Source organism: Pezoporus occidentalis, unplaced genomic scaffold (assembly GCF_034315485.1).
Source record: "Pezoporus occidentalis ecotype Australia unplaced genomic scaffold, CSIRO_AGI_Poc_V1 ctg126, whole genome shotgun sequence".
Classification (NCBI taxonomy): domain Eukaryota; kingdom Metazoa; phylum Chordata; class Aves; order Psittaciformes; family Psittacidae; genus Pezoporus; species Pezoporus occidentalis.
The window spans coordinates 1,724,759-1,736,800 of record NW_026913060.1 but is presented as its reverse complement, the minus strand read 5'-3'; the positions used below and the strand labels follow the sequence as shown (position 1 = coordinate 1,736,800).

Here is a 12,042-nt window from a genome sequence, read left to right as displayed (position 1 = left end):
AACCAAAGGGTAAGGAGGACATACCGCAGTTGGATAAACAGTGGAGATTTTAAGACTTCATTAGTTCTTGCATACTAAATGTGTTGTAAGAAAAGTCTTGTATCAGTGGTGAAAAACAGGGACACATCAAGACAGTTGAGAGGAACGGTTACTGCAGAAATGCATACAAAGAACAAAAAGAGCCCCTGACAAAGGAATGGTTATAATAAAAACATTTTTTATATACATAATATTAAGAAATAAAAATTGCAAGTATTGTAGTAAAGCTTTTCAACAATTGCAAAAGCTTCCTGGAAGACTCTGTGTATTCCTCAATACCTTCAGAAGTTTATAATGATTTACTGAAACCAAATACCCTACTATCATCTTTAGTGGAAGCAAATGGATCAGTGATAAGTATTTTGAAACTCCACCCATTTTTTTTTTACAACGACAGGAAATCTCCCTTTAAAAGTACAGCTTTTTTAAAATGAGGCAAAATTAATATGGTATGTTGTGTTAGGTCAGTTGATACAAAACAAAATCAGACAATAATTTACTAGACTCAGTATTACTGAGTAAATTGTATCTCATTAGTTTCCAGTTATACTTAAAGGTCTCTTTTAAATGTGTGAATGTATGAAAGAATGATCAATACAGAGGCAAAATACTCTGGATTCCATTTATATCTGGCCTGAATTGTGAACTAGATGTTACTCAGTTCGAACATTTCCCTTCTTTTCTGGAAATGCACAGATAAATAGTACTAATATATAAGACAAAGGCGTTAAATATTTAATAGTTGAATTCTAAAGACACATTTCAGTTTACAGACTGCTTACACACCAGTTCCTGCAACAACATGCTCAATATGTGAGGTGGTTCTGCAGAATATCCATGGATACTAATATAAGGTTGGGTTGTTCTTCACCTGGAAATGTCCCCCTTAGTAGCAGTGTTTTTCATAAGGTGGTTTAGGTGAGCTGATTAAAGACGAAAGCTTACATTGTGCTTCTTAGTCTGCACTCCTGGGAAAGCCCTAAGAAGGGAATAACTGCCCTAAGGAGTTCAGTTCATCATTCACAGAGATTGAATGAATTTCAAGTACTTCTTACGCAATGAACAGGCACTTGAAGAGAGAAAATGGATTGCCCAAGAAAGCGCTTAGAGACCTACTTGAGTACAATTTAGCAGCCAAGGCTTCATCTAGATTGTAACCACAAGCAGGCAGCAATGGAGTAGCGTGGTGAGAATTGGCTTAGGTTGCCAAGAATCAAAAGCATAAGCTTATGGGGAAGAAAATCCTGAAAGGCAGGAGGAGTGTTGCCTGACTGATGTTGAGTAGCTTTGAGAACTGTGCTGTAAAAGCTGTTTGTCATACACAGATATCTGTATACTCACTCAGTTAGATTCACTGACACCCAATCAAAAAAGCAGTATCACCCACAGCTGCAATGCAATTGTGACAAGGTGAGTTGTAATCTCAGGCTTTTCCTTCTATATCCAACGCTACTTAGCAGTAAACACTTGTCCAGCTCTAGTTTGGAGCTTTATCTTAGGAAATGAAAGAGACATGGACAAGTTTGGAGTAAGGTCTATGTTATCCCATCAAATTGCCCTCACGGATTAATTATACAGCAGAGATGTGGTAGTTCATACCAGTAGATTAGATCTATACTGTAGGATGATTCCCATGCATTCATATCAAATGTGCCAAATGGTGATCCCTTTGCAGGTAAAGTTTTTCTTTTATGCCTTTTCTATGTGTAAATCCATAACAAGCAAACATGTAGGTACTTAAATTGCTAACTACAGTGCTGACTGTAAAACTGCAAAGATGCAACTACCAGACTTTTTTCAGGAAACTCCTGTAGCAGGTGAAAACAATGACTGAAAAATGAGAAAGCTTGAACCTCTCTGCAAGTTTATCCTATGTCACTGACAGTAGCAACAGAAGCAGATAAAGGTATTGCTTTCTTCAAGTAGCAGGATCTAAAACCCATGCTTTCTATGCTGGATGGGCTAAAGTATTCTGGGAACAGATATGCTCCTTCCCATCACCATGTAAGTTGAATGGCTTGTCAGTTTGGATGTCTTAACATGGTTATACTTCTAAAGTAGTTCACCGATGTGTCTTGCATCTTTACTAGGAGTCTCATAATACTTAATGTTTTCCTTGAAGACCTGTTTTCTGGTGTCACAACATCATGCCAAAATCTCAGTTTTATCTGCAAAGTGGATTTTGTCTTTGGTGGTGTAGAAAAGGGCTGGAAAATAAGACTTGAATGAAGCTCAGATGTGAAAGAAAGAGCAAATAAAAAAAGTTTTATTTTAAAGCCAGAGTCATAATTTTGGAGCAGAAAGTGACTTATGGCTTTTAGTGGCTCCAAAATAAATCATTACAAGTGCCCGGAGAAGTCCATAGCAAAACAAGGAGAGTGCTGAACCTCAGACAAACAATTTCACTGCTGGACCTGCCACTTTTGAACAAGTGCCTCCCAGCCAAATTGAATGGAGTCAGTTTAAATTAAGCAAAGATCCGACCAAAATTAATAAAAGTCAAGTCTTATTGCAAAATTGAACTTGGACAATGTGGTTTAACAAATTTACCAATAAATTTAGCGGGAAAACTCACCACTGGCTACGTTAACATAAAAGCTAGTTGTGCTGGCTTTTCAACTTTGAAGCGCAAAGCCAGTATTTAAGTCAGGGATACTCCTGGGGCTTTCAGAGGCTGCTGTCTTCTCAGCATGATTTGATTGATGAGAATGAGACAGGTAGCAACTGTGTTCTATTGAAAAATTCCTTATCTGTAAGTTTATGGGCAGAACTGGAATTTGATGAATTTCAGGTCATGGCACAAAGGCATTTCTTTCCCTTCATTTTTGGCTTTTAGAAATGTACTTTCCAACAACAGGCAATTTGATTTGTATGTTCTACTCTTGATTTAGCCAACTCATTCTGATGGCCAGAGATTTTAAGAAAAACAAGTTTTCCCACAATCTTCCAATTTCTGCATGTCACGGTAACCAATGGCACTAAATAACAACACTGTCTAAACACTTTCGAGACCAGATTGTAGCTATGGACAAGGGCCAGTATAACCGTGAAAGGAAGTTTTGCAAGGGCAATTTAGCAACAGATAGTATGAAAAGGTATCCTTGAAACAAAGTAAAATAACAGGTACAACAGCAGTTACTGAAACAGACCTCTGAGTGCTCTGCATCAAAAAAACGAAATAAAGAAGGTACAGCCATTGCTCAGCTAAAAATTCCTCTGGTATGTGAATATCTTTTCTGCCTCAGAAAGTGAAGATTCAGTTCTATAGTAGTAATGAAGTATATTCTCACACAGAGCTGAATTTTAAAGAGACCAGGCTGAGGTTCCTGGCCAAGCATGGATTCCCGTCTGGATAAGGAGATGTCTCCCTCCTGATCTGCATGATGGCTTCATTTCATGAACACATGCCTTGAATTTTCCTCAGTCATGTTTCATGAAGGGTAATACTAATTGAATCTTGAATCTTGAATGACACTGATACTTTCACCCACTACCTAGCAATATCGTGATATTGCCATGAATTACATAGCTGGTTTTGGACAAAGTGTAATTTCAGAGACCATGAGAAAGGCAGTGAGGGTCCCTCTCTCCTCTCCATTGTGACTGCTCCAAAACTGCTCTGGGGAACACACCCTGGAAACTTCTGGTCATTGGTGGTAGCTGCAGTGTTCTGGCATTCCGGATGATGCAGCAAAAGGCCATATGGGAGGACAGTGAGCCTGTTCCATGGTCAAAAGTTGATACACAAAGAAGTCATACTCTCATGTTTGCAGTAAAATGGAAACAGTGTTAGATGGTTGCTGAATGGCATTGCATCATCAGCTTAACAGATCAGTGCCAACTACGTGATGGCTCTAGATGGGTCTAGCTTTCTTCTGAAAACTTAGAAAGAGCAGTATGGAAATAAAAACTTTCCTGCAAGTGATGATACTGGAATACATTATCAAAAAGCATTGTGGTGGCAAGTAGTAGAGATAAGGCACCTGCTTTTTGTTATCTGAATCTGAGAGGCACCTGGGAACAACAGGAAAGACCAGAGAGTTACTTGTATACATTTTATAATTAAAGGGATAATGATGTGATCTGGAATTAATGTTTGGAAGTTATGTGGCTAGGGAATTCACACCTTTGAGTATTTGATTGCTGTAGAGGAGCCTGTTTTTCTGGCATGCCACATATACTTGGTGTATGAAGAAATACAGAACAGTTTGACCTTGAAGCAATTAATCTCTTCTGAGGCACATGGGTTTTGAATGGATGTAGACATAATTAGAATTTTTAAATTACACAAGGCATGCTCAATCTTTCCATCAATGCATAGCAGGAACAAAACAGGAAGGATCTCAGTGGGAGAAAAAAGTACTCCTACTTTCTACAAAAGACATCTCCCATGTTTGGGAAGAGGGAATTCTTTGAATCTCAGCTTTCCTTAGTTACTGCAATTTGATACAAGAGACTGTACATGAGTAAGGAGAAAACTGCTGATAGTATCTTATCCTTGCATCATATGTCACAGATTTAGCAAAAGGAGAGCCAGGTATCAGTCATAGTACCACTGATGAATTTATAGAAAGTTTTGGAATTAATTTTTTTACCTTTTCTAGAGAAAAATGCTAATTCCAAATATGTCTATAAATTTCCACTGTGTTTACCAAAAGAAAAAAAAAATAAAATTCACATAAAGCTTTTCATTTGTTTGAAAACCAATATTGTGTACAATTGTATAAATAACACAATAATAAATTACAAAAAGAGTATACTGTCATAAAGCTAGCATGGAAAGACTCCAAGAATTCATCACCTTAGACATCCCCATAAATCAGGACTGTGTGGGCTGGTATCAACAGCATGAAATAAAAAAACAAAAACAAGATCAGAATTGTACTCTTATCAAGCAAAGGGAAGCTAGTGAAGACATGTGTCCATATGAATTTACTTTCACTTAAGGTCTATATCAAATAATATGGAAAGAAAAATCGTCACTGGTTTTTAGAATTTTTTTCCACTCCTCTTCAAAACACTCTGGCTATTCATTATTGGTTTGGATATTCTTAGTAAGTGCTTCAACTAAGGTCAAATGTAATTCAAATTCTAGCTGTTCTTTCAGAAACTTATAACTTTTCAGACCAAATTCTTCTTGAAAAAAACACATTCAAGTACTTCTATTTTGCATTTAAATTGCAAAGTTGTATTTTTTTTTTTTTTTTAATTTAGCAGCAGCAAATTCAGACTTACTCTAAATGGGGACCCTGTTTTATACCACGCACATAACAGGCTGGTCTTGATTCCAAACGTAAGTTTAAAAGAAAACAAATGCTAAGATTAAAACCAGGATATTGCAGATAAATAAAATAATAACTGAAATCAATAGAGCCAGATTAATTTGCATCAAATCAAGATCCAGACTATACTCTGAAGAGCCACAAATGGGAAAATAAATAGGCACCAACATTTTTTCCCCAAAACTACCTTTCTGAGAGTAATCGCAGTACCTAAACGCTCTTAATTTAATCATTCACTGGAGGATGTTACAGGTAAGTGCTCATAATAAACAGTAGGTGTTTCCCTGAGGGCCACGATAGTTTGCATAATGTGCTAGCTATTTATTTTCCAGTGTTATGGTGACAGTAAACTGTTACAGTACAGCTAACTCTAAGGAGAAGTTTCATAAATGTCTTTTGCTAATAAGAGATCTTGTTTAAATTCTGAGTTTCAGAGGTTAAAATAATTCAGCACCACCAGTACAGTCACTGCTGTTACATATGATACAATTCCTCTTTCTTTAATTAACTTTTATATGTTCTAATCTATTTATAGATGAAGACTTTGAGAGCCCCACAGCTGGAGCAGATGTGGCTGTTATTGGAGGTAAGTAGCAGACCGTACTAAGCATTACCATTAGAATTAAAACAGCGGGTTGGTTGATTTCTTGCATTTTGCAAAACCCCTACTTTGCTGACAAGACAACAGGAGCAGCACAATTAGAGTTATAGGCCAGTGGGAAATCTGCTCCCAGAAGGGGCTATTGGCAAGATAACGAGATGAGATAATGAGCATAAACCATATATTGAGCAGTAGGACCCCATCCATTCCTAATTTTAGGACAAAATGCTTTGCAGTCCAGCAGCAAAGTCAGACTCTGATATTCTTCATTATTCACTGGGCCAAAATTGTCATTTAACACAGGACTGGTATAGCACTTTTGATTTGAGCCATGCTAGCTCATTCCAGTTGACCCTTTATTGAAGCAGAACATACTACAGTGAATTTTCTGGTGTTCCATTAAAGCTCTCTCATGCATTTAAACTAAATACAGTTGTCAGAATAAATGAACAAAGCCATGTTTATGGAGAGAACCTTTTTATTTTTATTGTGTTTGTTCATTTCCATGCTAACACACTAATTTCAGTCATTCACGAGGGGGTACACCATTCATTAGTGCAAATTGGTGAGGTTCTGCTATATTTCCCTCAGGTCCCATCTTCTGTAACTTTAATTTTAGCTTTCTATGAACAAGTAGCAGGTAAATTGATTTGTACTTAGTCCCTAAGGCTTATTAATATTGTGCTACATCCAAAGCCTATTAAAGCCTCTAGTGTCAAGGGATACCAGTGAGGTCCTAAAAACTGGTGAAGCCCCCACTGCAACTAAGATATTATTCTAAACCTAAAGTTCTTTGTATTAGCAATTTCATTTCTGCCAGCAGTAACTTCACTTTCCAGAACCAAGAACCTGAAAATCTGTGGTATAACATTGCAGGCATATTTTTTTTGAGAGAGAGTTAATCATTTTTATTTACTCCATTAATATTCTGTCCATTCCTATGTTTTGATGCCAATAGGGTATTCCCACTCAGTTTACTGATGCTGATAAATCTAAAGATTTAGAGATACCCACTCCTGCCACAAATCTTGAACACAGGGGACAGCAGAGAGATACTGTCTGCATAACCCTCATTGTCTCTGCACAATAGTAAACGTTTCTGGGGGGCAATTTGTCTGATCAAGCATAAGAATTCAATTCTAGAAGAGGAATCACCCTGCACACACACACACACCATCCACTGACAGCTGGGGAAGCCCAAGGTAACTCAGGTGAAGCTTCCTGAACTGTAGATGCCTACAGTAAGTCAAATGAATTCCTACCTATTGCATTGTCATACCAGCTTCATACTCCACAAATGGGATTTTCCTAGGAATGTCCTTTTCTGGTGTGTTTTACCAAGTATTTCATTAATGTATGGTTTACTTCTGGAGTCATGTGAATATAGAATCAGTTCAGTATCATGTAGTTGTACAGAGTCACAGCTAAAGTGTTTATAAGTACATCCCAGTTGTACGCAGTGTTAAAAAAAAATGAAAACCACACAAATTGAATAAACTTCAAAATATTTCATTTATTTTCGGGATCCTTAACTGAACAAGGAAGGGGGTATAGCTTGTAATTTTTTAGACTTGTCAGGGTGCCACTCTTTTATGGACACCTTTCACAGTAGAACAGGAAAAAAGGAAAGGACTCTGGAAAGCAAGGACACACAATGTTCTCTGCACAGCCACTCCTGGAACTTGAATTTACTTCACTAGGAGCGCTTCCATTCACTATTTAGGCCTATGCACATATGAGTTACCTATGGAAATTTTTGGCCAGTCAACACATTGCTAGTATTTAGCCTTGGTCCAGGAGATAGGAAGGATCTACCCAGAATCCCTTCCTCCTCCCAGGCGTCACTTCCACATTCATTACTATCAGACTTTCTTAATTAGAACACAGCATGAAATGGCAGCTTGCAAATACAGAACAGTACTGAAGTCACCTGGCTCCTGCTGTTCGTTGAATGTCTCCTAAGAAATACATAATACCCTGTACCTCCCCTGAAATTGAGTACACCTGTGGAGGCAGGGTTGGGTTGCCTGCAAACTCTGCTGGGTATATGTTACAGAAGGTTGAAAGAAATCTATTGTGTTTTCTTTATGTTCTCTTATTTCTCCTCATTTTGTAATGAATTTTTTAGTGAGTTCAACCAAAGCAAGCCATTGATTTGAAGAAAGCTAGCAAGAATTTGATTTGCATTCCTTCAGTATCTATATCCCATTTTGTTTTTTCAGTGTCAGACTCTGTTCTGACTTTGGCCACTGCAACATGCAGATGTTTATGATACATAGGCTTTTCCTTATCAAGTAATTCAAGTTGTGATGTCTCTCTCTGAGATGCTGCTCGTATTTTATTACTGGGAATATAGTTAACTAGTCTCCCTCTTCTAGGTGTGATTGCTGCAGTAGTATTTGTCCTCATCTGCCTGCTGGTAGTGATGGTCCGGTACATGTATAGACATAAGGGCACCTATCACACCAATGAGGCAAAAGGAACTGAGTTTGCTGAATGTGCAGATGCTGCTTTGAAAAATGACCCCACTCTTCAGGAAGCAGTGGATGAAAGCAAAAAGGAATATTTCATCTGAGAGGCAAGGATTTCCATGAAGACTTCCGCAAGTGAATCAGTCAGAAATGCTACATCAACAGAAGTGCTAAGAAATGGATAATATGAGGATACAGGCAAGCATCCTAGTTGAAAAGTATCTCTACTTTTTGTTGTCACTGGGTTGTTTCTTTTCCTCTACCAGTGAAGAACTAAAAGCCAGATACTTGCCTGTAGATTTTGTTAGCAGCACAGCTTGTCACAGTTGAAATCAATATCAGATAAGAAGAAACAATATCTCAGTATGAATGATACACCGAAACCAGATAAAGATAGCAAATGTCAAGCCTTGCAAGTTAATGATGCATCCTATGCTGATATGATACTACCTGAAATTGAATTTCAAATGGTCACAGAACAAACATTAAACTAGATAAAGTTGATGTAGCTGGAATAAAAATAGCTTTGTAGACTAAATATCATATTCCTCCCCTTAAATATGCAGTTTTATTGGCACAGGGGAGTCTGTTTTGTTTGTTTGAGGATTTAGATTGGGATTTTTTTTTTATTTTTTGAATTTTACATGTGTAACAATCAAAGACACTTCAAAGAAATAAAACTGTTGGAAAACATGGAAAAGGTAATAATGAAGGATTTATTTCTTGCAGCTTGAGAACTGCAAAACGTTGGAATTTTCAATGTAGTATGTAATATTCATTAGACTTACAAATATGATTCCAATTAGTTGGTAGGGTCCCTGCATGTGTGCATAAATAGGTAGATATTAAAATGTAAAACATCCTGGTTTGAGCAGGCCTTTTGAGACGATGAAGCTCAGCTAGATATTTTCATGTAAGATATTTTTGCTTGAGTATTTATTTATTTATTTTGCATTGGAAAATTCTCTTGAATGCCCGCCAGCAGGATTTTTGATTTTTGCAGGGAGAGGAATTCAGTTCTGGTGCAGATACTGATAAATCTGTCACAAATGCAACCATAACTGCAAAGAAGCTTGTTCATCTGCATCCCACTGGCTTGTATTGATGTCTCCCTCTGTATGGCTTCTGTATATCCTTTACATTCTGCTAGATAAGTCAATTACACTGACTATCAATTCTTTATTATAAATAAACAGATTAGTCTATCACACAAAAAGATTATATTCCTCGTCTAAGAATCAACAGTGATGAGTTTCTTTACCCCATTAAGTTGGCTTCCTAATTGAAGACCACAGTTAGCTCCGGAAATAGGATAATTGTTCTCTGCACCTGCTCATCCCCAGCTGTGATGGTGCCCTGAACTACTGAAAATAGAGGTGGAGAAATACAAGATAACAGATAAGACACTGGTGAGCTCTGCTCAACTCAGTATGCTTTTTCTCATGTTTTGCTTTCTATATGGGTATGTATAAAGTCATCTACAGCTGTGCTTTTGAGACTGATGATCATTTGTACTCGCTTCTCTGCACTAAAGCTGGGAAAGCTTCTGGACTCCACTATTGATTATGGACACTGGCCACAAGAATGCTGTAAGAAAAGACAGATATGAACAAGAAAAGTGAAGAAATGGGATATTTTTGTCTTTCAATCACAATCTCAGTCTTTTCTCAGGACCCAAAGGATATGTAATCTGAATTATTCTTAGAATCTTAAATCCCTGCATTTGCATTTTTACCAAAGAATACCAATATTGTGCCAAATCTACTAAATGCTTAAGATATGTTTTATAAGAACCATTGTACAACCACATTATATTCTGTGACTAGTGCAGTATAAAATGTACAAAACCCAGCACTTGCAGAGCTCAAATATTTTGCTGTTATGTACCTGTTTCCTTCTAAGATATATTAATATTTTACTCTTTTTACTATTTTTGAAAAAGGAATCTGGCTTTATCTTTCTAGCACAAGCATTAGAGAAATTCAGTAATCTTAGCTGTAAGACTGAGTTTTTAAAACTGAAAACCCCTGAACCACCAGTTCAATAAAAATGTAAATATTTCCTCTGAGAGAAGGTGAATGGGGTGAATTGATTTCTGCTGCATCTCCGACAGAAGTCATGGGAACACCAAAAATCTTTCCTCCAGTGATAGCAGGACCTATAGAGTGCTATCAGCCTTTTGCCCCCTTTCATATACTCAGAACCATGTAACGATATTTTGGCTGTTAAAGAAAATTGACTTCAGAGGAATTCCTGCCTCTCTCTCCAGTCATAAAATTCTGGTTTTCACAGCTTGAGATTGCTGATTATAATTAAACAACTGTGTCATACCTGAAACAAAGGAGAACCAGAATTAGTGTCGCTTTTGGAGTGTGTGGGAATTTTTTAATTGTGAGGTGAACTCAGACAGACTAGCTGTCCACATTGTAACTATAGAGGCCAGATTTTCTAGTGGTACAATGTGAGTTCAGTGGAGCTCAGCCAATCCTTACTAGTTCAGTCAAAACCAAGCTTTGTGTCATCGCTTCCCCTAAATCCAAAGTGAATGCAACTACTGGTCTTTGACTATATCCCTTCTTAATAGCTTAATTAAATCTCTTTATCCCATTTTCCCTATTCATCTAGGCTGACAAACAGTCCAAGCATATAGCAACAGTTTCCATATTGGTAATGAGCCACTTCGAATGTTTGTAGAGCAGTGACTCTGGCAAGAGCTATAGTTTCAATTACATTTTGGTTGTTTTTTCCTTTTTAAAGTGTCCTTTTGAGTTCCAGGGGTTTGAATATTTAGAAATAACTCAAGAGCACTGAACAGAGAGAAGAGATGGTACGTGGAGATTTTCCGTTTGTTTGGTTTTTTTTCAGGACAAATTTTGTTTTGAAATGGAGAAAGCTCATGACATCGGATGACTGGCAAATTCTAATGGCCTCATCTTGCTATTTTTTACTCATACAGTAACTCTACTGTCTTGAGTCATTCAATTTTAATTGTAAAAAGAGTGAAGTACAAACTTCCTATAACTTTCAGGACTAATCCTTCTGCAAGCAACATGCTGTGCTAAAACAAACATTGTGTACAATGCCAAGACATCTCGGCAGCCATAACTTTTCATCACTAGTGATTAAATAAGTTTTACAATTTGCTTCCTGAATAAGAGAATTAAGGAAACAGTTTGTTTCCCCCCACCCCATACTTTTATCCAAGGTCTCTCCACTGCAATGGCCTGTTGGCCTGCCACTTGCTGGTGCTCCGTTTCCTCAACCGTGACTACCATTTTTGCTTGCAGTGCCTCAGGCTCCCATCTGGATCCCTATTGCCTTTGCTATGGCAAAGGATTGGCCATCTACCTATGTATTTATCTATCTGTTTTTATCAATAAAGTTACTCTGTTGCCTTAACGTTTGGAACTCAATTTCTTCTAATTTTTGGGGCATACCTGCACAGTCTTCTTCTGCACAGAAAGGAGTGCTTGACAGTCTCAGTCCCTGTAGCAGCTTTAACTGTTCATCAGAGTAATTCTGCCCAAAAGCAGTCAGTCCCAAATGTGTATCTGGCCACACATTACTGGATCTGGTACACATTTTTTTCTGGTGCTTGGCCTCTATCATTCCAGGTTTTCCTGAGGTCCAATATGCCATTGCACATTAA

The 12,042-nt window shown here is 37.5% G+C and overlaps 1 protein-coding gene across 2 annotated transcripts in view; it reads left to right on the top strand.

The window, feature by feature from the left end:
- GYPC (glycophorin C (Gerbich blood group)) overlaps positions 1-9,454 on the top strand; it is a 30,814-nt gene extending 21,360 nt beyond the window's left edge. Inside the window, exons 1-3 of one of the 2 annotated variants that reach the window (XM_062607820.1) lie at positions 2,857-3,479; positions 5,857-5,907; positions 8,301-9,454. In XM_062607820.1, the coding sequence (XP_062463804.1) occupies positions 3,473-3,479; positions 5,857-5,907; positions 8,301-8,497 (255 nt within the window). In that variant the 5' untranslated portion in view covers positions 2,857-3,472 and the 3' untranslated portion in view covers positions 8,498-9,454. Of the gene's footprint in view, positions 1-2,856; positions 3,480-5,856; positions 5,908-8,300 lie in introns of those variants that run through there. The other variant, XM_062607819.1, reaches the window with a different exon arrangement.
- The last annotated feature ends 2,588 nt before the right edge of the window (positions 9,455-12,042 follow it).